Consider the following 26,165-nt stretch of genomic DNA (forward strand, 5'->3'; position numbering starts at 1 on the left):
AATGTGGAACTTGTTCAAGGATCAGGTACTGCGTGTCTTTGATATGTATGTCCCTGTCAGGCAGGGAAGAGATGGTCGAGTGAGGGAACCATGGTTGACAAGAGAGGTTGAATGTCTTGTTAAGAGGAAGAAGGAGACTTATGTAAGGCTGAAGAAACAAGGTTCAGACAGGGCGCTGGAGGGATACAAGATAGCCAGGAGGGAACTGAAGAAAGGGATTAGGAGAGCTAAGAGAGGGCATGAAAAATCTTTGGCGGGTAGGATCAAGGAAAACCCCAAGGCCTTTTACACATACGTGAGAAATATGAGAATGACTAGAGTGAGAGTAGGTCCGATTAAGGACAGTAGCGGGAGATTGTGTATTGAGTCTGAAGAGATAGGAGAGGTCTTGAACAAGTATTTTTCTTCAGTATTTACAAATGAGAGGGGCCATATTGTTGGAGAGGACAGCGTGAAGCAGACTGATAAGCTTGAGGAGATACTTGTCAGGAAGGAAGATGTGTTGCGCGTTTTGAAAAACTTGAGGATAGACAAGTCCCCCGGGCCTGACGGGATATATCCAAGGATTCTATGGGAAGCAAGAAATGAAATTGCAGAGCCGTTGGCAATGATCTTTTCGTCCTCGCTGTCAACAGGTGTGGTACCAGAGGATTGGAGAGTGGCGAATGTCGTGCCCCTGTTCAAAAAGGGAATAGGGATAACCCTGGGAATTACAGGCCAGTTAGTCTTACTTCGGTGGTAGGCAAAGTAATGGAAAGGGTACTGAGGGATAGGATTTCTGAGCATCTGGAAAGGCATTGCTTGATTAGGGATAGTCAGCACGGATTTGTGAGGGGTAGGTCTTGCCTTACAAGTCTTATTGAATTCTTTGAGGAGGTGACCAAGCATGTGGATGAAGGTAAAGCAGTGGATGTAGTGTACATGGATTTTAGTAAGGCATTTGATAAGGTTCCCCATGGTAGGCTTATGCAGAAAGTAAGGAGGCATGGGATAGTGGGAAATTTGGCCAGTTGGATAACAAACTGGCTAACCGATAGAAGACAGAGAGTTGTGGTGGATGGCAAATATTCAGCCTGGAGCCCAGTTATCAGTGGCGTACCGCAGGGATCAGTTCTGGGTCCTCTGCTGTTTGTGATTTTCATTAACGACTTGGATGAGGGAGTGGAAGGGTGGGTCAGTAAATTTGCAGATGATACGAAGATTGGTGGAGTTGTGGATAGTGAGGAGGGCTGTTGTCGGCTTCAAAGAGACATAGATAGAATGCAGAGCTGGGCTGAGAAGTGGCAGATGGAGTTTAACCCTGACAAGTGTGAGGTTGTCCATTTTGGAAGGACAAATCTGAATGCGGAATACAGGGTTAATGGTAGGGTTCTTGGCAATGTGGAGGAGCAGAGAGATCTTGGGGTCTATGTTCATTGTTCTTTGAAAGTTGCCACTCAAGTGGATAGAGCTGTGAAGAAGGCCTATGGTGTGCTAGCGTTCATTAGCAGAGGGATTGAATTTAAGAGCCGTGAGGTGATGATGCAGCTGTACAAAACCTTGGTCAGGCCACATTTGGAGTACTGTGTGCAGTTCTGGTCACCTCATTTTAGGAAGGATGTGGAAGCTTTGGAAAAGGTGCAGAGGAGATTTACCAGGATGTTGCCTGGAATGGAGAGTAGGTCATACGAGGAAAGATTGAGGGTGCTGGGCCTTTTCTCATTGGAACGGAGAAGGATGAGGGGCGACTTGATAGAGGTTTATAAGATGATCAGGGGAATAGATAGAGTAGATAGTCAGAGACTTTTTCCCCGGGTGGAACACACCATTACAAGGGGACATAAATTTAAGATAAATGGTGGAAGATATAGAGGGGATGTCAGAGGTAGGTTCTTTACCCAGAGAGTAGTGGGGGCATGGAATGCACTGCCTGTGGTAGTAGTTGAGTCGGAAAATTTATGGACCTTCAAACGGCTATTGGATAGGTACTTGGATTAGGGTAGAATAAGGGAGTGTAGGTTAACTTCTTAAGGGCAGCACGGTAGCATTGTGGATAGCACAATTGCTTCACAGCTCCAGGGTCCCAAGTTCGATTTCGACTTGGGTCGCTGTCTGTGTGGAGTCTGCACATCCTCCCCGTGACTGCGTGGGTTTCCTCCGGGTACTCCGGTTTCCTCCCACGGTCCAAAGATGTGCAGGTTGGGTGGATTGGCCATGACAAATTGTCCAAAATTCTATGATTAACCTAGGACAAAAGTTCGGCGCAACATCGTGGGCCGAAGGGCCTGTTCTGTGCTGTATTTCTCTATCTATCTATCTAACCTTTTGTGTAGCACCTTATCAAATGCCTTACTGATCAAACATCTCACATAAATATCTAAATAATTTCCGTAAACAACAATTTAATTTTCCAAAATTCACTAGACTCTGGGGTGGCCCCGGTGGATTGGAAATTAGCAAACGTGACACCACTGTTTAAAAAAGGAGGTAGGCAGAGAGCGGGTAATTATAGGCCAGTGAGCTTAACTTCGGTAGTAGGGAAGATGCTGGAATCTATCATCAAGGAAGAAATAGCGAGGCACCTGGATAGAAATTGTCCCATTGGGCAGACGCAGCATGGGTTCATAAAGGGCAGATCGTGCCTAACTAATTTAGTGGAATTTTTTGAGGACATTACCAGTGCAGTAGATAACGGGGAGCCAATGGATGTGGTATATCTGGATTTCCAGAAAGCCTTTGACAGGGTGCCACACAAAAGGTTGCTGCATAAGATAAAGATGCATGGCATTAAGGGTAAAGTAGTAGCATGGATAGAGGATTGGTTAGTTAACAGAAAGCAAAGAGTGGGGATTAATGGGTGTTTCTCTGGTTGGCAATCAGTAGCTAGTGATGTCCCTCAGGGATCCGTGTTGGGCCCACAATTGTTCACAATTTACATAGATGATTTGGAGTTGGGGACCACGGGCAATGTGTCCAAGTTTGCAGATGACACTAAGATGAGTGGTAAAGCGGAAAGTGCAGAGGATACTGAAAATCTGCAGAGGGATTTGGATAGGTTAAGTGAATGGGCTAGGGTTTGGCAGATGGAATACAATGTTGACAAATGTGAGGTTATCCATTTTGGTAGGAATAACAGCAAACTGGATTATTATTTCAATGATAAAATATTAAAGCATGCTGCTGTGCAGAGAGACCTGGGTGTGCTAGTGCATGAGTCACAGAACGTTGGTTTACAGGTGCAACAGGTGATTAAGAAGGCAAATGGATTTTTTCTTTCATTGCTGGATTGGGATGGAGTTTAAGACTAGGGAGGTTATGCTGCAATTGTATAAAGTGTTAATGAGGCCACACCTGGAGTATTGTGTTCAGTTTTGGTCTCCTTACTTGAGAAAGGATGTACTGGCACTGGAGGGTGTGCAGAGGAGATTCACTAGGTTAATCCCAGAGCTGCAGGGGTTGGATTACGAGGAGAGGTTGAGTAGACTGGGTCTGTACTCGTTGGAATTTAGAAGGATGAGGGGGGATCTTATAGAAACATGTAAAATTATGAAGGGAATAGATAGGATAGATGCGGGCAGGTTGTTTCCACTGGCAGGTGAAAGCAGAACTAGGGGGCATAGCCTCAAAATAAGGGGAAGTAGATTTAGGACTGAGTTTAGGAGGAACTAATTCACCCAAAGGGTTGTGAATCTATGGAATTCCTTGCCCAGTGAAGCAGTTGAAGCTCCTTCATTAAATGTTTTTAAGGTAAAGATAGATAGTTTTTTGAAGAATAAAGGGATTAAGGGTTATGGTGTTCAGGCCGGAAAGTGGAGCTGAGTCCACAAAAGATCAGCCATGATCTCATTGAATGGTGGAGCATGCTCGAGGGGCCAGATGGCCTACTCCTGCTCCTAGTTCTTATGTTCTTATAAACAACAGCAACTGGACACAACTGGACCCCACTGGACACAAGCTTCCAGTCAGAAAAACAACCTCATCTAACAGATATTTCAAACAATTTCCATCGTTCTGCATTATGGATATGGAGAGTGGGAAGTAATAATCGAGTAATGTTAAATACGGTGATGAGATAATGCTGCAATCGGACATGCATCAGTGTAATCAATAACCTTACAAGAATAATATTTATGATCCTCTGATACAAGGCTTCCATGTGCATTGTCCAACCATCGGGTACACAGAGGAACTGTCTTTGTCATGTCCCTTAAGTGGCATTATTTCCCGTAGTGTCGAGTGTCGTAGTATTGGAAACTCCCCAATAATCTTTGTTTTCACATCCCGTGGGACCATTCAACCCTTTGCGATTTTATGGCGTCGGAAAGTGACTTGGGCTTTTCCAAATTCACTTTTGGCTACGTTAACTATCAAACCCATCTCCTGAAGTCAATCGAATAAATTCATCAGTTCTTTCCATGTCTGACTAAAAATCACCAGGTCATCTATGTATTCTGCACAATTGGGTAATCCTGAAACAACTTTGTTAGTTAACCATTGAAATGTGGCTGGGGCGTTTTTCATGCCAAATGGCATAACTTTGAATTGGTATATACCATCTGGAGTCACAAAAGCTGAAATCGCCTTTGCCCTTTTGGATAAAGGTACCTGCCAGTAACCTTTAAGTAAATCCAGTTTGGTAATAAAAGCTGATTGTTCCACTTTCTCAATGCAATCCTCCAAACGTGGGTTAGGGTAAGAGTTTGTTCTTGTAACTGCATTAACCTTTCTGTCGTCCACACACAACCGTTGGGTGCCATTTGGTTTTGGTACCATCACTATGGATGAGCTGCATTGGCTGCAACCCACGTCAATTTTGCTATTTTTAAGCATACTTTCAATTTCTTTATTAACCTGTCGCAATTTTAAAGGGTTAAGTCTATATGGATGGTGTTTAATTGGAACAGCATTTCCCACATCTCCATCATGTATTGCCATTTCAGTACTTCCAAACTTATCGCCACAAACTTGCCCATGTGATATCAATAACTCTTTCAGGTCAGTTCAGTTTTCCTCCGGAAGGTAACTCAACAATTGATCCCAATTTTTAAGAACATCCTCATTTTCCAATTTAATTTGAGGAATGTCAAATTCAAAGTCATCTGGATTTGGTTCGTCACTTTGAGTTAGAATCATGAAAACTTCCTCCTTTTGTTCTCCTTCCCTTTAAAAGTACCTTTTAAGCATATTCACATGACACACTCGGTGAGCTTTCCTTCTATCTGGCGTTCTTACCACATAATTCCCCTCACTTAATTTCCTTTCAATCTGATAAGGTCCACAAAACCTTGCTTTTAAAGGTTCACCTACCACTGGTAATAATACTAAAACTTTATCTTCACTGGCAAAACTACGAACTTTTGCTTTCTTGTCCACTAGCCGTTTCATCACATGTTGTGCACCTTTTAAATGTTGTCTAGCCAATTCACCGGCTCTATTTAATCGTTCCTTAAAATTTGACACGTAATCCAATAATGTAAGTTCCGACTGTTCACTCACCAATTTTCCTTAATCAATTTAAGTGGCCCTCTTCACTCATGAACAAAAATTAATTCAAAAGTAGTGAATTTGGTTGACTCATTAGGTGCATCCCTAATTACAAACAGTACGAATGGAATTCCTTTATCCCAATCCTCAGGATAATCTTGACAATAAACTCTCAACATCGTCTTTAATGTCTGATGCCTCCTTTCTAATGCTCCCTGAGATTCTGGATGGTACGCAGTTGATTTACATTGTTTTATTCCTAAGCTATCCATAACTTCTTTAAATAACCTTGAGGTAAAATTTGATACTTGATCCGATTGTATTTCTGTGGGTAGTCCATATTGAGTAAATAATTTAAGTAACTCCTCCACAATCTTTCTAGTTGTAATATTGCATACTGGAATGGACTCTGGAAACCTAGTGGACACATCCATTATAGTCAAAAGATATTGATTCCCACTTTTCGTTTTAGGAAGCTGTCCTACGCAATCAATTAAGACCCTTGTAAAAGGTTCCTCAAATGCTGGAATGGGTATTAAGGGTGCTGGTTTTATCACTGCTTGAGGTTTCCCTATCACTTAGCATGTGTGACATGATCGATAAAATTTAACTATATCTTTATGTAGTCCAGACAATTAAAAATGTTTTTGGATTTTAGCTTGAGTTTTACTCCCAATTGACCTCCCCCGGTACCTCATGTGCAACTCGCAACATTTCCTTTCTATACCCTCCCGGCAATACCACTTGATGAACTTCTGCCCACTTTTCATCCACCTGCATATGTAAATATCTCCATTTCTCATGAAGACATCATTTTTACGGTAATAGCACTCTCGTATACACGAAGATTCCTCTTCCATGTATGCTTTTGATACATCCGTTTTATTTCTCCATCTTTCTGTTGTAATTTTGCCAATTTTCCTGAATTAAAAATATCCGCCTCACCCTCAACCTGTTCTTTTCCAACCATCTGATCAAAAAACGTTTCTGATAATTGAACTTCAACTTTATCTTCACTCTTTGATTTCTCCTCTTGTCTTAACCTGTGACTTTGCAAACTTGTTACTACACAATTCGGAAAAATCCCAGGATATTTGTCCTTCAACACTTCAGTGTCTGATTTCATTGGCTTATGAACCACAGTAGGCATCACTCCCACCTGCGATCCAGCTATATCATTATCCAAGATAAACTGATTCCTGGACAAGATAGTTTCTCTATTACTCCTACTACCATTTCACCACTCTTCACTGGACTTTCCAACCTTACCTTATATTATGCAACACTACTTTTCTCACGCTGAATTCCACATATTACCACCTTTTCTGGCAATATTCCTCCCAAACTACATAACACCTCCTCTCTTACCATCAAAGATTGACTAGCTCCCGTATCTCTTAAAATTGTGACTTCTTTACCTGCTCCTCCTAGTATACACCTGAGCAAACTTTACCTACCCAAGTAAATTCTTTAAAGAGATCTGGCACCTTCTTATCAATCACCTCTTGATCAGGCTGTTCAATCTTTTGCACCTCCTTCACTTCAATTGGGCTTTCCTTTCCCACTTCAACAAACTCCACTGTCTTACCCTGTTTTACCACATCAACCTTCCCAGTGCTTTTCTTCAACCACCAAAACTCAAACTTTACATGGCCTAGTTTATTACAGTGAAAATATTTGAAATTTTTCATGTCTCTTACACCCTCCTGGATTTTTTTTTAAATCTGAGGTACACTCTCCGTGTTACCTCTCATCAGATCACCTTGACCTCTACTACTTGAATATTTCTCTTTTCCCCAGTTTCTCTCCCTCACAGGTTGAAACTGATGTTGGAAACCAAGCTTTGATTCATGGACTAACTCATAATCATCTGCCATTTCTGCTGCTATCCTTGCAGTTTTAACCCTCTCCTCTTCCACATGAGTTCTCACCACATCAGGAATTGAATTTTTAAAACTCCTCCAAAAGTATAATTTCTCTGAGCGCTTCATACGTTTGGTCTATTTTCAAAGCCCTTATCCACTATCAAAATTACTCTGTTTGATCCTTTCAAACTCCATGTATGTTTGACCAGGTTCTTTCCTTAAATTTCCAGATCATTCAAAGCTTACAGATAGACCCCCACTTTTATTCCCTTTCTTGCCTCACTAAGCAGCCTGGGATACATTTCATCTTGCCCTGGAGATTTTCCTACCTTTAAGCCTGCCAGACCACTCAGAAACTTCTCTCCATCAATGTTAATCTCTTTCTCCCTGATTTCCATACCCACACTGTCCCTCTCACGAGTGAACACTGACACAAGGTATTAATTTAGAACCCTACCATCATCCTCCGGATCCAGACACAAATGACCACTGTGGTCCTTAATGGGTCCTATTCTTTTCCTAGTTATCCCTTTACCCTTAATGTACTTGTAAAACAACCTAGGATGTTCCTTTTTTTACATGACAGTATCCTGTCATGTCCCCTTTTTGCTCTCCTAAATTCTTTTTTAAGTTCCCTCTTGCATATTCTATACACCTCCATTTATAGAATATGCTTTATTGAGCCCTTGGTATCTGACATAATCCTCCCTTTTTCTCCTTAGCCAATGATATATATTCCTTGATATCTAGGGTTCACTGGATTTGTTGGTCCCACCCTTTTTCTTGATAGGAACAAGTTGGCCCTGCGCTCTCCCTATTTCCTTCTTGAATGCATCGCACTGTGGACTGACCTGTCCACTCAATTTGGGGGTTGGGCGGAAAGGGGTTTCTGGAGATGGTATGTTGACAAGGGAAAGGCTAATTGAAAAATATATCAGTCATCAATTCCTCATTGCAGCTGAGACCATTCAGCTGGAAGTCAATTGACATGCTCGTCACCAATCACACAATTATGCCTGCTCAAGCACCTCTTAGATGTACGAGTAACATTGATTACTGCTCAATATTTAATCCTTAGCACACAGACTTCCAAAATTGATGACTGCCATGGTGTGCATGTGCCATTGCCCGGCTACGCAAACAACTGAGAACAAAGAACATAGAAAATGACAATGTAGGAACAGGCCCTTCGACCCTTCAAGCCTGCAACAACAATGCTGTCCATCTGAACTAAAACCCCATTTCCCTTAGAAAGTTGGCAATGGCACACTGCCTGAGGATGGATGAGACATGATCAAATCCAGAGGGTCATAATCTGACTGGAACTCAGCAGATTCCTGGCCTTCAGTAATCATTGAGTGCCAGCACTCTGGGATATCCCTGCCTCTGCCTGCTGTGGTCGAGACAGTGTGAAGTGCTTAACACATTGTGACCCGAAGGATGCTCTAAAACTAGGCCTCATCGAGGTGTGACTGTGCTGGTGTAGGGTGTGGCTGAGCGCCATGGTTGTCCTTGCTCTTCAGGAGCTGTGACTTCCTCTTCAGTGCTGCTCCTGATCGGAGCCAAGGCAGATGGACGACCGTCGGACGCTTCCTAGATGTGTCAGTGATAGAAAGGAAAGGTCATCAGTGTGCAGCAGAGACCAGAGAACAGGGAAACATCACTCACAGCAATGTTGTCTGATGGATGCTGCAGTGCTGAATTCTCACATAGCTTAACGTCACCGACCTCACCATCAGCCCAAGAACGGTTGACGTCCTCCCTGGCCAGCTGAACGACTCTCTCCTTTAAGTCCATGAGGACTTTGCCTTCTCGCATCCCTTGTCCATCTGGGATCTTGTTGTGAGCCACCTTTTCCTGCATGAAGACAGATGTAGAGAGTGTAAGCAGGACACGTGTCAGGGTAGATGAAAAGAATGCCTTGGCATGTGTGGATGGTGAGTGGGACCAGCAAGGTGATGAGGTCTTGATCGATAGGGGAGATGAAGATGTATGTAAAACAGCAAGTGGTGGTGGCCTTTGAGCTGACAGTGAGTGAGATGCCTGTGGATGTGTGATGGATTTGTAAGTGTGCGAGACTGACTGACCCTCACAGAATGGAGGAAATCATTCTGCATCAGATGGCTGTTCTCTTCCACAGGGCGTTGGATGACTGCTGCTACGACTGCATGCTGGGTTAGCAACCACGCTGGCTGGTATTCGTCCTGAGCAGCGTAAATAACATCAGGGCGGGTCTCCACAGCATTGAGCAGTCTCTCCAGGCAGGCATCTGAAAACCTCGGGGCAGATTTGCTGGCAGCCATCACTTCCTGGCGACTTGTGAAGCGTGCCTGCTGTTCGCTGGACGGCCTATAAATGTGGAATCTCGATGACTGCAACGCAGAGATGATGGCAGGGTGGGCGAATCAGAGGCTGCCCCATAAGGGCAGCATGGTAGCATGGTGGTTAGCATAAATGCTTCACAGCTCCAGGGTCCCAGGTTCGATTCCCGGCTGGGTCAATGTCTGTGTGGAGTCTGCACGTCCTCCCCGTGTGTGCGTGGGTTTCCTCCGGGTGCTCCGGTTTCCTCCCACAGTCCAAAGATGTGCGGGTTAGGTGGATTGACCATGCTAAATTGCCCGTAGTGTAAGGTTAATGGGGGGATTGTTGGGTTACGGGTATAGGGTGGATACGTGGGTTTGAGTAGGGTGATCATTGCTCGGCACAACATCGAGGGCCGAAGGGCCTGTTCTGTGCTGTACTGTTCTATGTTCTATGTAAGTGCTATGGCGTGGAACCCATGCATGAAAATTTTAAGCCACGCTATGTGGTGTGAAAAGATGGCATTGCCACTTAATGCCATCTGTCCTGCTCAACATTGGCCTTTTCCAATATTGAAGAAAATCCGGCCACTGTCAGTAACAGGGAATCCATATATCTGAAGCACCCATTTATTTTTGCATCAGAAAATTCTGAAAATCATACCCAGGTTGACAGTTTTTATTATTTTTGGAGCAGTTTCAAATATTGCATACTGCATGATTTGTATTACAACTTATTTTGCTGTATTTTTAATCTCGGTCTTTTTTCACCTTAGTAAACCATTATCATTTTCAATTAAATTATTTTTTTTCTATGTTTTCCCCCTTTTTAAAATAAATTTAGAGTACCCGATTATTTTTTCCAATTAAGAGGCAATTTAGCATGGCCAATTGACCTCCATTGCCTATTTTTTTGGGTTGTGGAGGTGAGAGCAATGCAGACACAGGGAGAATGTTAAAATCCCACACAGACAGTAACCCGGGGCCGGGATCGAACCCAGGCCCTCGGCTCCATGAGGATTTTCAATTTAATTAAAATGCTTCTCTCACCCAGGTAAATATTTTGACAGAAATCCTCAATTGCTTACACATCTTTCAATTAAACATTTCTTTCACTTGTTCAGAACATAGATCACAGAACAGTACAGCACAATACAGGCCCTTCGGCCCATGATGTTGTGCTGACCATTTATCCTGATCTAAGATCAACCTAACCTACACCCCTTCAAATTACTGCTGTCCAAATGCCTGTTAAGAATTGCTTAAATGTCCCTAATGACTCTGACCCCACCATCTCTGCTGGCGGTGCATTCCGCGCATCCACCATTCTCTGTGGTAACGAACCGACCTTTGAAACATTCCCTATACCTTCTTCCAATCACCTTAAAATTATGTCCCCTCGTGACAGCCATTTCCGTCCTGGGGAAAAGTCTCTGGCTATCCACTCTATCTATGCCTCTCATCACCTTGTACACCTCTATCAAATCACCTCTCTTCCTTCTTCTCTCCAGTGAGAAAAGCACTAGCTCCCTCAACCTTTCTTCATAAGACATGCCCTCCAGTCCCAGCAGCATCCTGGATCTCCTCTGCATCCTCTCCAAAGCATCCACATTCTTCCTAAAATGAGGCGACCAGAACTGGACACAATATTCCAAGTGTGGTCTAACCAGGTTTTTATAAAGCTGCAGCAAAACCTCGCAGCTCTTAAATGCAATCCTCCTGTTAATGAAAGCTAACACACCATAAACCTTCTTAACAAACCTATCTAGAACATAGACCATTACAGCCCTCGATGTTGCGCCGACCTGTGAAACCATCCATTTTTATCCATATGTCCACTTATGCCCTTAAAGTTGGCGAGTCTACTACTGTTGCAGGCAGGGTGTTCCACACCCCTACTACTCTCCTCAGACTCTCGGCACAAGTTCCCTCCACTATCTCTGATCGGCCCTACTCTCACTCTGATCATCCTCTTATTACTCACATAAGTGTAGAATGCCTTGGGGTTTTCCCTAATCCTTCCCACCAGGGTTTTTTCATGCCCTCTTCTGGCTCTCCTAAGTCCAGTTTTGAGTTCCTTCCTGGCTACCTTGTAACCCTCTAGAGCCGAGTCAGATCCGTGCTTCCTCAACCTTACGTAAGCTTCCTTTGTCCTCTTGACTAGAAGCTCCACTTCTCTTGTCATCCAAGGCTCCTTCATCTTACCATTCCTTCCTCGTCTCAGTGGGGCAAAACTATTCAGCACTCGCAGCAAGTGCTCCTTAAACAATCCCCACATTACTGTTGTGCATTTCCCCAAGAACAACTGCTCCCACTTTATGCTCCTCAGCTCCTGTCTAATAGCAGTATAATTTCCCCTTCCCAATTAAATACCTTCCCATACTGTCAGTTCGTATCCCTCTCCATGACTATGGTAAAGGTCAAAGAGTTGTGGTCACTGTCACCGAAATGCTCTCCCAAAGAGACATCTGACACCTGGCCTGGTTCATTGCCAAGGACCAAATCCAATATGCCCTCCCCCCTAGTCGGCCTATCTACATATTGAGTCAGGAATCCTTCCTGTAAACCTGACAAAATCTGCTCCATCCAAACCATTTGCACAAAGGAGGTTCCAGTCAATACTTGGGAAGTTGAAGTCACCCATGACAACAACTCTGTTACTTCGGCACCTTTCCAAGATCTGCCGCCCAATCTGTTCCACCATCTCTCTGTTGCTATTGGGGGGCCTATAGAAAACTCCCAATAAAGTGACTGCTCCTTTCTTGTTTCTGACATCTATCCATACATACAGACTCAGTAGACAAACCCTCCTCGACTACCTCCTTTCTGTAGCTGTGATGCACTCCCTATTTAACAGTGCCACTCCCTCTCCTCTCTTACCTCCCTCCTATTCTTCTTAAAACATCTAAACTCCGGAACATCTAACAACCATTTCTGCCCCTGTGAAATCCATATCTCTGTAATGGGCACAACATCGTCGTTCAAGTACTGATCCATGCTCTACGTTTATCTCCCTTATTCCTGACACTCCTTGCATTGAAACACACAGTTTAACTCATTTCACTGAGAGCAACTTTGCCTTATCAACTGTCTATCCGTCCTCTCAGACTCGCTGCATACTGTTTCTGCCTGTTCAACAGTTACCCTATCCTCTGATCCATAGCTTTGGTTCCCATCCCCCTGCCAAGCTAGTTTGAATCCTCCCGAAGAGCAAACCTTTCATCCAGGATATTGGTGCCCCTCCAATTTAGGTGCAATCCGTCCTTCATGTACAGGTTCCACCTTGCCCAGAAGGTATCCCAATGATCCACATATCTGAAGCCTATCCTCCTGCACCAGCCCTATAGCCACGTGTTCAGCTGCACTTGCTCTCTGTTCCTTGCACGTCGCACCGGTAGCAATCCTGAGAATACTACTCTGCTGGTTCCGGCTCTTTAGCTTCCAACCTTTAGAACATAGAACAGTACAGCACAGTACAGGCCCTTCGGCCCACAATGTTGTGCCGACCATTTATCATAATCAAAGATCAACACAACCGACACCCCTTCAATTTACTGCTATCCGTTTGCAATCTGATTTTTTTGAAATTATTCCTTGAGAATATAAACTACAATTTTACATTGACTGAGCAAGAAATAAAATTATAAAATTTAATCACAAACTGAAAGTATTCTGCATAATTGTTATGTTCAACATTACCTGGAATTTAACCTTGAGTTCGTTAGTAAATCGCTGACAAACAATTCCCATGTTTGGCTCATTCAGCTCCCAGTTGTCGACTTTTTTGATAGAAGAATGGTCATCATTGATCGGGGATTGAAACTCGGCATCTGACAAGTGATATAAGTTATCAATCGATTATTATAAAGAGTCTAACTGTAGTGAAGAATATATCTTATTTTGCTGCTTTGTAAATAATGGTTATGGTGCTATTTGTGAATTTTATTTGTCAATCATGACTCATTTCAATCAGATTCCTGTCTCACTAATTTTATCATCTCACTCAGCAAATGCTACCAAATATTTCATAGCTACATTTTCATTGTTCTCAAATTGCTTGCAAATCAGTATAGGGCATAAATAAAAGTTAGTACCATCCCAGGCCAGACATCCTGGGGGTTTTTCACAGTAACTTCATACTTGCGACAATAAAAGGTTATTATTATTATTAACAGTGGCTAGGGTACTTGACAGAACCCCCAATACGGTGAGGAAAGGATACCTCCAGAGTGATTTATTGAAAAATAGGGATATGGTATATGAGAACAAACTTTGTTACTAAAACAGCTTTACAATATCTTTAACATCAGACAAGAAAAGTAGCGGACAATTACCCCTTGCACAATGCTGATTAATGCAGTGTCAATTAACTGCTATCTTTATTCCCACTCAAATGCAAACCCATCTCAGCGCTCAATCCACTGTTAGCACTCAGGAATACCTGCTGTACAGAGATGTCGGGATACTGTACTTTTAATAAGCGTGTTAAAGAAAATACCTGATTCCTTTCAGAACCATGCAGAAACTTTGGCTGCATTTCTTCAGAAGCTGCTTCGGTTAGTTTCAACTCACATTTCCATTACACAATTCTAAACCACTTCTGAAGAAATACAGCCACAGTTTCTGTCAATTTATCAACAGTCATATCTTACTGAACGGTAGTGGGAGCAGATGCTTGACGTCTCTCACATTTCGATTTAACACTCAACTAAGCTGCTTTTCTGCTAAATGCCTGATACCTTAGCTCCTCTCCATTAATTACATCATCTTAACAATCTGAAATCTAATCTGATGGGCCAAATAGCCTCCTTCTGCACTGTAAATTCTATGATCCTAATTCTTCGGTAGGGTGTGTGGACAGTCTGGATCATGTTAACATCGAAAAGGAGGAGGTATTGCGTCTTTTAAAAGATATTAAGGTCGATAAGTCTCTGGGCCTGATGTGATTTACCCAGGAATATTGACGGAAGCAAGGGAGGAAATTGCTTGGCCTTGAATGACATCTTTGTGTTCTCATTGGCTGCAGGTGATATCCCAGAGGACTGGAGAATAGCTAATGTGGTACCGCTGTTTAAGAAAGGTTGCAGAGATAATCCTGGAAACTATAGGCCAGTGAGTCTCACGTCGGTGGTAGGTAAATTATTGGAGAGAATTCCCAGGGACAGGATTCGTGCCCATTTGGAAATGAATGGACTCATAAGCGATAAAAGGCATGGTTTTGTGAAGGGGAGGTCGTTCCTCGCTATCTTGATCGAGTTTTTGGAGGAGGTAACAAAGATGATTGAAGGCAGTGGATGTTGTTTACATAGACTTCAGTAAAGCTTTTGACAAGGTGCCTCTTGGCAGATGGGTACAAAAGGTGAAGTCACACGGGATCAGAGGTGAGGTGGTAAGATGGATACAGATCTGGCTCAGTCACAGAATGCAAAAGGTTGCAGTAGAAGGGTGTTTTTCTGAATGGAAGGTTGTGACAGTGGTGTTCCACAGGGGTCTGTGCTGGGGCCTCCATGGTTTGTGGTGTACATAAACGAATTGGAGGAAATGTAGCCAGTCTGATTAGTAAATTCGCGGATGACACTAAAGTTGGTGGAGTGGCAGATAGTGTTGTGGATTGTCAGAAGATACAGTAGGACATAGATAGGTTGGAGACGCAGGCAGAGAAATGGCAAATGGAGTTTAATCCGGACAAATGTGAGGTAATGCATTTTAGTAGGTCTATGACAGAGGGGAAATATACCATAAATGGCAAAACTCAAAATATAAAATGGCAAAGAGATCTGGGCGTGCTTATCACAGATCTTTGAAGGTGGCAACACAAGTGGACAAGATAGTCAAGAACCCATACGGAATGCTTGCCTTGATTGGATGGGGCATCGAGTATTAAAACTGGCAAGTCATGCTGCAGTTGTATAGAACCTTGGTAAGGCCACACTTGGAATATGGTGCACAATTCTGGTCGCTATACTACCAGGAGGATGTGGAGGCTTTGGAGAGGATACAGAAGAGGTTTACCAGGATGTTCCCTGGTCTGGAGGGTGTTAGCTATGTAGAGAGGCTGAATAGATTTGGACTGTTTTCATTAGAGAGATGGAGATTGAGGGGTGATCTGATAGAAGCCTACAAGATTATGAAGGGCATGGATATAGTGGATAGGCAGGCACTCTTTCCCAGGGTGGAGGGATCAGTCACCAGTGGGTCTAGGTTTAAGGTCTGTGGGGCAAAGTTTAGAGGAGATGTGCAAGGCAGTTTTTTTACGCAGAGGGTGGTGAGTATCTGGAACGCATTGCCAGGGGAGGTTGTGGAAACAGATACACTAACGGAGTTCAAAAGGCATCTTGACAAACACATGGATAGGATGGTTATAGAGGGATACGGCAAAAAGGGAGCGCTGAGGGTTTTGGCAAAGATTGGTATCTTTTATTTATAATGTCAGGTGGATGTACATTTAAGAAATGGTTATCAAATAGCTGCAGTGATGTCTATATGTGGGTGGACCTGAGCTGTCTTTCTGTCTTTCATTTTCGTTTTGAGCTGAAAAGCTGCTTTGTGGCTCTGCTTTTGGTTTCAATTTCAGAGTTGAAGTGCTGCATTCAAACAAGATGCTGCATATCTCTCTCTCTAAAGAATGTTTCCAGATGTGGGTAGCACGGTAGCATTGTGGATAGCACAATCGCTTCACAGCTCCAGGGTCCCAGGTTCGATTCCAGCTTGGGTCACTGTCTGTGCGGAGTCTGCCCGTGTGTGCGTGGGTTTTCTCCGGGTGCTCCGGTTTCCTCCCACAGTCCAAAGATGTGCAGGTTAGGTGGATTGGCAATGATAAATTGCCCTTAGTGTTCAAAATTGCCCTTAGTGTTGGCTGGGGTTACTGGGTTTGGGGATAGGGTGGAGTTGTTGACCTTGGGTGGGGTGCTCTTTCCAAGAGCCGGTGCAGACTCGATGGGCTGAATGGCCTCCTTCTGCACTGTAAATTCTATTATGTAGTCTATTCTATCACTTGATAAATTCAAAGTAATACCTGTTTCTGTAGAAAATTTAAACCTGCTATATTTGTAAAAAGTATTTAACTTGTGGATGTTGCTAGGAAAGGAATTAAAGATTATCTGTAGAGTATTGTATCTGTGTGGTTATGTGTGTTGATGGTTGATAAGATGTTTACTGTGTGTTTATAAAATGTTAACTGGGTTCACAGAATAAAAATTGTTTTGTTTTAAAACCAAAATCAATTAATAGACGTGGGTCAGGTGAACTCCATGATATACTTTGGAGTTTTCTAAACCCTGGCCCATAACAATAAATTTAGAGTACCCAATTATTTAATTTTTTCCAATTAAGGGGCAATTTAGCACGGCCAGCCCACCTAACCTGAACATCTTTGGGTTGTTGGGGTGAAACCCACACAGACATGGGGAGAATGTGCAAACTTCATATGGACAGTGACCCAGGGCCGTGATTTGAACCCAGGTCCTCAGTGCCAAAGTCCCAGTGCTAACCACTGCGCCACATGCTTTGCTATCATGACCAGTACAGGCTTGGAGGGCCGAAGGGCCTGTTCCTGTGCTGTATTGTTCTGTGTTCTTTGTAATTAACTCCACAGGGAACCACCTCAATCCAAGTTTTTACAGTGCGTTAATTGAATAGCTGGCTCCCAAACCAGGATTCTTTAAAAACACTCCTGCACCAATCCTTCATATACTGATGCAGACCTTTAACCCATACTGCACCAAATGACAATAATACAATGGGCGGGTTTCTCCGGTTGCCGACACCAAAATCGTGTTCGATGATTGGCCGGAGAAGACCCGATTCCGACCAAATTAGGGGCGGCACCGCTTTCGTGATGCTCCGACCCCTCCAAAGGGTGGATCTCTCAAGGTCTCACCCGTCAGGAACTCGGCATGGCGGATGCTGATTCAGTCCAGCACAGCCACAATCGTGGTTGGGCATATTAGCGGGTCGGGGGGTCTTTGTCAGGGGCTTGGGGTTCTGTTGGGGTGAGTCCGGGGCTCTCGAGCCGGCCAAAGGGGGGCACTGTATTGCAGGTCGGGTCTGTGCGCGGCCGACGCCATGTTGCATGGCGCGGCCACTGCAGGTCGCCGCCATGCACATGCACAGCCATGGACCCACCAATTCTCCAGGCCGTATTGGCAGCTGAAGCCGTGTGCCCCAAGCCAAACGTTGGATCGGTGGCCGTTTTGCGCCAAATGTTCGGGCGTAAAACCCCACCATTCCCACGCCGTCATGAGAACATAGCCTCATAATCGGAGAATCCAGCCCAATATGTCTGAAATTCCGACATTCATCACAAAGTACATGAAGTTAAAATCAGGAAGGATGGAAAAGGAACATTTTCATTCTTGATCCTGCTCAAAATTGGAAAAAGAGGGTAAACACAACTGAAAATGAGGGAAGATTTCAATATTAAGGCTCACTGCCAACTCACCATCCTGACTCAGCATAGGACTCCACCACCTCCAATACTAGCAGCTGCTTTTCCACATCCCAATCAACATTGGACATACTACATTTGGGTCCCCTCATCTGAGTCATTCATAAATTGTAAATAGCTGAGACCCCAGTGCTGATCCTTGTAGCACTACACTAGTTACACTGTGACAACCTTTTTTTCCATTTACCAATCATAGAATCATAGAACCATAGAATCTATGGCATGGAGCCGGCCCAAACTAGTCCATGCCAATCAGAAAGCCCATCTAGGCTAACTTAATTTGCCTGTATTTACATAGAATTTACAGTGCAGAAGGAGGCCATTCGGCCCATCGAGTCTGCACCAACTCCTGGAAAGAGCACCCTACCCAAGGTCAACACCTCCACCCTATCCCCATAACCCAGTAACCCCACCCAACACTAAGGGCAATTTTGGACACTAAGGGTAATTTATCATGGCCAATCCACCTAAACAGCACATCTTTGGACTGTGGGAGGAAACCAGAGCACCCGGAGGAAACCCACGCACACACGGGGAGGATGTGCAGACTCCGCACAGACAGTGACCCAAGCCGGAATCGAACCTGGGACCCTGGAGCTGTGAAGCGATTGTGCTATCCACAATGCTACTGTGCTGCCCCTTCATGTGGCCCATATCCCTCTAAACCTTTCCTATCCATTGTCATAATATACACACAAGTATATGATGGTGCACAGACAGACATTGATTGACACACAGGATGACCAATGAACACACAGAACACAGCAGCGAATCACCAGACAGGACACAACCACTATAAAGCCAGAGGGCACTAGTTTTCCCGCTCTCTTGGGATGCAGCCTCTGAGACAGTCAGAACCTGTGAGCAACAACTAGAACATCCACCATGTGGTAGTAAGATAGTCTGGTCAGGTTAGCCTCAGGTCTCCAGTCAACTCAGCATAGTGTCAACCCACAGTTAAAGTATGTTTAATAGTTAAGAGTTCAATAAAATAGAGTTGCATTTCTTCAAGTGTTGGAAGCCTGTCTCTCTCAGTGCTATAATAAACGCAGTCCTCGCAGACACAGAATACCCAACACATCATCCATGTGTCTATCCAAATGTCTTTTAAATGTTTCAATGTCCCTGCTTCAACCGCTTCCTCCAGCAGCTCATTTCATGTACCACCCTCTGTGTAAAAAGGTTGTTCCTCATGTTCCCATAATTCTTTCCCCTCTTAACTTAAACCTATGCCCTCTAGTTCACGATATCCCAACCCTGGGAAAAAGACTGAGTTCATTCATCCTATCCATGCCTCTCATGATCTTATACCTCTATAAGATCACCCCCCAGTCTTCTCTCCAAAGAAACAAATCCTAGTCTGTCCAAGCTGTCCCGATAACCCAGTCTCTTGAGTCCTGGCAACATCCTTGTAAATCTCTTCTGCACTCTCTCCAGTTTAATAACATCTTTCCTGTAGCAAGGCGACCAAAAGTGAACACAATACTCCAGGTGTGGCCTCACCAATGTCCTGTACAATTGCAACGTTACTTCCCAACTTCTATACTCAATGCCCTGACTGATAAAGGCCAGCATGCCAAAAGCCTTCTTCACTGCCCTATCTACCTGTTACTCCACCTTTAGAGAACCGTGCACCTGGACTCCAAGCTCCCTCTGTTCCACGATACTCCCTCAGGTCCTACCATTCAGTGACAGTCCTACCTTAATTTGACTTTCCAAAATGCAACACCTCACACTTATCTGTATTGAGCTCCATTTGCCATTTCTCGGCCCACTTCCCCTGATAATCAAAATCCTGTTTCTTTTTTTTTTATAAATGTTTTTATTCAGTTTTCGTATTTTATATTGAACAAATTACAAATTGTTAGGAGAGAGAAACAAAAAAAAAACAAACAAAAACAACACGCAAAATTAACATACATATTTACAGGTAAGCATCTTCGTAGTAGTAACTGCCGCCCCCCCCCCCCCCCCCCCCCCCTCAACATGTTTATTTAGCTTGGTTTTGGGCCTTAGCTAGCCATCGAACCCCCCGTAACAAACCTGTCGCCCCCCCCCCCCCTCCCGCTACCTTCCCCCGACTATTCTTCCTCTTGTACATTGGCCACAAATAGGTCCCGGAACAGTTGCATGAATGGCTCCCACGTTCTGTGGAAGCCGTCGTCCGACCCCGGATGGCAAATTTGATTTTCTCCATTTGGAGAGATTCCGAGAGGTCGGACAGCCAGTCCGCAGCTCTGGGCGGTGCTGCTGACCGCCAGCCAAAACAGGATTCTACGGCGGGCGATCAGGGAGGCAAAGGCAAGGGCGTCCGCCCTCCTCCCCAGGAATAGATCTGGCTGGTCTGAAACCCCGAAGACCGCCACTATCGGGCATGGCTCCACCCTCACCCCCACCACTTTGGACATAGCCTCGAAGAAGGCTGTCCAGTACTCCACAAGTCTGGGGCAAGACCAGAACATGTGGGCGTGGTTGGCCGGGCCTCTTTGGCACCGCTCACATCTGTCTTCCACCTCCGGGAAGAACCTACTCATACGGGTTCTTGTTAGGTGGGCTCTATGTACCACTTTTAGTTGCGTCAGGCTGAGCCTTGCGCACGTGGAGGTGGAGTTGACCCTATGCAGTGCTTCGCTCCAGAGTCCCCACCCTATCTCCATCCCCAGGTCGTCCTCCCATTTCCTCCTTGTTGCGTCCAGTACGGTGTCGTCCCTATCTACCCAGTCGGTCATACATGTCACTACAGTTCCCTTTCTCTAGGATACTTGCGTCCAGTAGGTCTTCCAGTAGTGTCTGTCGTGGCGGTTGTGGGTACGTCCTTGTCTCCTTTCGTAGGAAGTTTTTGAGCTGCAGGTACCGTAGCTCGTTCCCCCCAGCTAGCTGAAATTTCTCTGTCAGTTCGTCCAGTGTTGCGATCCTGTCGCCCGTGTATAGGTCCCTGACTGTCAATGTTCCCCCGTCCTGCCTCCACCTTTTGAAGGTGGCGTCGGTCAGTGCTGGTTTGAACCTATGGTTGTTGCAGATGGGAGCCCTGTTCGACATTTTGGTCAGGCCAAGTTGCTGCCGCAGTTGGTTCCAGGATTGGAGGGTGGCTGTCACCACTGGGCTGCTGGAGTGTTTTTTGGGTGGGGATGGGAGTGCTGCCGTGGCGAGGGCCCGGAGGGAGGTTCCCATGCAGGAGGCCTCCTCCGCACGCACCCACTCAGCTTCTGGCTCCTGGATCCATCCCCTTACTCGCTCGGCTGTTGCTGCCCAGTGGTAGAATTGTAGATTCGGGAGGGCTAACCCTCCCCTGGTTTTTGTTTTTTGTAAGACCTTCTTTGGGATCCTAGCATTTTTACCCCCCCATACGACGCCATGATGAGTTTGTCCAGCGCTTTGAAAAAGGCCTTGGGGATGTAGATCGGAATGGATCTAAACAGGAAGAGGAACCTGGGCAGTACGTTCATTTTGATCGTCTGAACTCTCCCCGCGAGGGGAGAGTGGGAGTGTGTTCCATCTTTGCAGGTCCTTTTTAACTTCCTCCGTCAGGCTGGTGAGGTTCCATTTGTGGATCCCTTTCCAGTCATGGGCTATTTGGATCCCCAGGTAGCGGAATTTATGTCGGGCTTGTTTGAACGGCAGCCCCTTTAGTGCTGCCCCCCCCCCTTGCGGGTGTAATGGGAAGATCTCACTTTTGCTCATGTTGAGTTTGTAGCCCGAGAAGGCTCCAAACTCTTTCAGGAGCGCGATGATTCCGTCCATGCTGCTTTGTGGGTCCGAGATATAGAGGAGCAGATCATCCGCATAGAGTGAGACTCTGTGCTCTCTACCTCCCCTTCGGATCCCCCTCCAATTTTTTGCTGCCCTGAGCGCGATTGCTAGCGGTTCAATTGCTAGTGCGAACAGCAGCGGGGACAGTGGGCATCCTTGTCTGGTGCCCCTGTGCAGCTGGAAGTATTGGGAGTTGGTATTGTTGGTCTGTACACTCGCCATGGGAGCGTTGTACAGGAGCTTTACCCAAGCGGTGAACCCTGTTCCAAGCCCGAAAATCCTGTTTCAATGTTTGATAACCTTCCTCACTGTCTACAACACCTATTTTAGTCTCATCTGCAAACTTACTGATCATGTCTTGTACATTCTCAACCAAATCGATGATATAGATAACAAGCAGCAATGGGCCCAGCTCTGACCCCTGAGGTGCACACCTAGTCACAGGCCTCCAGTCCAATATGCATTCTTCCACCATTACCCTCTGCCTCCGACCATTAATTTGCCAACTTGCCAGCTCTCCCTGGATTGCATGTGATCTAACCTTCCAGAGCAGCCTAGCATGTGGAACTTTATCAAACACCTTACTAAAGTCCATATCGACTACCACCCTGCCCTCATCAACCTTCCTGGTCACTTCATCAGAGAATTCTAACAAATTTGTAGGGCATGATCTCCCATGCACAAAGCCGTGCTGACTACTCCTAATCAAGCACTGTCCTTCCAAATGCCTGTATGTCTTATCCCTCAGAATCCTCTCTCGTAACTTATCCACCACAGATATTAGGATTATCGTTCTACAATTCCCGCATTTCTCTTTACAGCCGTTCTTAAATAAGGGTGCAATGTTTGCTATCCTCCAGTCTTCTGGTAGGTGGTAAACGATAATGCAAATATCTCAGCCAGAGCTCCTGTAATTTCTTCTCTAGCCTCACGCAGTGTTCCTGGATGGTCAGGAGATTTATCCGTCTTCATACATTTTAATAGCTCCTCTACCGTAATTTTGAAAACAAATTTTAATGGTCATTTTCTAAATTATTTATACTGCCGTTTGTTTTCATTTATTGTACAGTACAAAAAGGCTTTTCGTTGGGTTGTTCTATTTACAATCTGTCACCCTCCCCCAGCCCCCCTCTCCATAACCTCCTCCCTCCCACCTGCCCCCCCCCGATGCATTCCTTATAGAATTTACAGTGCAGAAGGAGGCCATTCGGCCCACCGAGTCTGCACCAGCTCTTGGAAAGAGCACCCCACCCAAGCCCACACCTCCACCCTATCCCTATAACCCAGTCACCCCACCCAACACTAAGGGCAATTTTGGACACTAAGGGCAATTTAGCATGGACAATCCACCTAACCTGCACATCTATGGACTGTGGGAGGAAACCGGAGCACCCGGAGGAAACGCATGCACACACGGGGAAAATGTGCAGACTCCGCACAGACAGTGACACAGTGGGGATTCGAACCTGGGTCCCTGCAGCTGTGAAGCAATTGTGCTAACCACTATGCTACCATGCTGCCCCACTATGCTACCGTGCTGCCCCATGCTCCTTGATCGCTCTGGGGGAGGGGGTTGCCGCCTCCCAACCTCATTCCCGTTGTTTCTTTTGTCCCTGTCAGTCTTTCTCTCTACTCTGTGGACATTGACTCTTCCTGGTCACTTCATCAGAGAATTCTAACAAATTTTTATGGCATGATCTCCCATGCACAAAGCCGTGCTGACTACTCCTCACTGACTCTTACCATCTAACACTGATCTCTTTTAGAGATGCACCATAGAAAGCATCCTATCGGGCTGCATCACAGCCTGGTATGGCAACTGGTCGGGCCAAGACCACAAGAAACTTCAGAGTCATGAACACAGCCCAGTCCATCACACGAGCCTGCCTCCCATCCATTGACTCCATCTACACCTCCCGCTGCCTGGGGAAAGTGTGCAGCATAATCAAAGACCCCTCCCACCCGCTTACTCACTCTTCTAACTTCTTCAAAAGTCTGAGAACACACACAGATTCAAAAACAGCTTCAACCCGCTGTTACTAGACTCCTAATGACCCTCTTATGGACTGACCTGATTAATACTACTGTATGCTTCACCTGATGCCGGTGTCAATGTATTTACATTGTGTACCTTGTGTTGCCTTAATATGTATTTTCTTTTTATGTTATTTTATTTTCATGTACTAAATGATCTGTTTCAGTTGCTCACAGAAAAATACTTTTCACTGTACCTCGGTACACATGGCAATAGACAAATCAAATCCAATTCTTCCCCCACCCCCCAGGTTGCATATCCCTGACGTTCCTCCTGGTCTTTCTCTCTTTCCTCTTTGACTTTCCAGTTTCCCTCTTTACTGGCTGTTTATGGCTTCGAACAGGTTTTGAACAATCCAACAAATTGCCTCCATGCAGTAAGGAAGCCTTCCTCCGACCCTCGGTTGGCATATTTGATCTTCTCCAGGTGGAGAAATTCCGATTTCTACAAACCAGTCTGCAGATGTGGGTGGTGCTGATGATCGCCAGCCGAGCAAAATTCTCCGGTGTGTGATTAGGGAAGTGAAATTAATTTTGATCGTCTGCACTCTTCCCGCCAGGGACAGTGGGAGTGTGCTCCACCTTTGTAGGTCCTTTTTGACTTCCTCCACCAGGCTAGTCAGGTTCCACTTGTGGAATTACAAATTACAGCACAGGAACAGGCCCTTCGACCCTCCAAGGCTGCGTCGATCCAGATCCTCTATCTAAAACTGTTGCCTATTTTCCAAGGATCTGTATCCCTCTGCTCCCTGCTCATTCATGTATCTGTCTAGATACATCTTAAATGACACTATCGTGCCCGCCTCTACCACCTCCGCCGGCAATGCATTCCAGGCACCCACCACCCTATGCGTAAAGAACTTTCCACGCATATCTCCCTTAAACATTTCCCCTCTCACCTTGAACTCGTGACCCCTAGTATTTGAGTCCCCCACTCTGGGAAAAAGCTTCTTTCTATCCACCCTGTCTGTACCTCTCATGATTTTGTAGACCTCAATGAGGTCCCCCCTCAAACCCTGTCTTTCTAATGAAAAATAATCCTAATCCTACTCAACCTCTCTTCATAGCGCCCCCCCATACCAGGCAACATCCTGGTGAACCTCCTCTGCATCTTCTCCAAAGCATCCATATCCTTTTGGTAATGTGGTGACAAGACTGCACGCAGTATTCCAAATGTGGCTGAACCAAAGTCTTGCACAACTGTAACATGGCCTGCCAACTCTTGTACTCAATACCCCTTCCGATGAAGGAAAGCATGCTGTATGCCTTCTTGACCACTCTATCGACCTGCGCAGCCACCTTCAGGGTACAATGGACCTGAACACCCAGATCTCTCTGTACATCAATTTTCCCCAGGGCTTTTTCATTTACCATATCGCTCGCTCTTGAATTGGATCTTCCAAAATGCATCACCTCGCATTTGCCCGAATTGAAAGCCATCTGCCATTTCTCCGCCCAATTCTCCAATCTATCTGTATTCTGCTGTATTCTCTGACAGTCCCCTTCACTATCTGCTACTCCACCAATCTTAGTTTCATCTGCGAACTTGCTAATCAGACCACCTATACCTTCCTCCAGATTATTTATGTATATCACAAACAACAGTGGTCCCAGCACGGATCCCTATGGAACACCACTGGCCACAGTTCTCCGTGTTGAGAAACTCCCTTCCACTACTACTCTCTGTCTCCTGTTGCCCAGCCAGTTCTTTATCCATCTAGCTAGTACACCTTGGACCCCATGAGACTTCACTTTCTCCATCAGCCTACCATGGGGAACCTTATCAAATGCCTTACTGAAGTCCACATATATGACATCTACAGCCCTTCCCTCATGAATCAACTTTGTCACTTCCTATATGAAGGAATGTGGTCTACATGATCCATATTCCGTTGAGTCTTTGTCTTTTTTGGGTATCAAAGAAATTGTGGCCTGCACTAGTGTAGGAGGCACAGTGCCCCTTGCCAGCAAGTCTGCAAACATGTCCCTTCGATGCGGGGCCAGGGCCGGTGCAAATGTTTTGTAGAAGTCCTCCGGGAACCCGTCAGGTGGCTTCCCCGCCTGCATGGAGCTGATGCTCTCACTGGTTTTTCCCAGATCTATTGGTGCTTCCAGCTGCCCCATCTGTCCTCATCCACGACTGGTATTTCCAGTCTGTCGAGGAACTGGTTCATCACCGCATCCCTGTTTGGGGGCTCAGAGGTGTACAGCCCTAGGTAGAAGATCTTGAATGCTTGGTTGACCTCCTTTTGTTCCGCTACCAGTCTGCCTCTGCCATCCTTTACCTGCGCTATTTCCCTCATGGCT

General features: G+C 45.3%; 1 protein-coding gene across 7 annotated transcripts in view; it reads right to left on the reverse strand.

Moving 5' to 3' along the window:
- The window catches only part of LOC119969344 (synaptonemal complex protein 2-like), an 855,597-nt gene that overhangs the window by 142,941 nt on the left and 686,491 nt on the right, over window positions 1-26,165 (reverse strand). For 5 of the 7 annotated variants that reach the window (XR_005461337.1, XM_038802871.1, XM_038802868.1 and 2 more), the window contains 2 exons: window positions 13,328-13,458; window positions 8,997-9,185 (listed from right to left, as the gene is read on the reverse strand). Coding sequence is in view for 6 of the 7 variants with exons in the window: in XM_038802871.1 (XP_038658799.1) it covers window positions 8,997-9,185; window positions 13,328-13,458 (320 nt within the window). In the remaining variant the exon portion in view is untranslated. The remainder of the gene's footprint in view (window positions 1-8,996; window positions 9,186-13,327; window positions 13,459-26,165) is intronic. The other 2 variants (XM_038802867.1, XM_038802870.1) reach the window with 2 other exon arrangements.

This window comes from Scyliorhinus canicula, chromosome 7 (assembly GCF_902713615.1).
Source record: "Scyliorhinus canicula chromosome 7, sScyCan1.1, whole genome shotgun sequence".
In the NCBI taxonomy this organism is placed as follows: domain Eukaryota; kingdom Metazoa; phylum Chordata; class Chondrichthyes; order Carcharhiniformes; family Scyliorhinidae; genus Scyliorhinus; species Scyliorhinus canicula.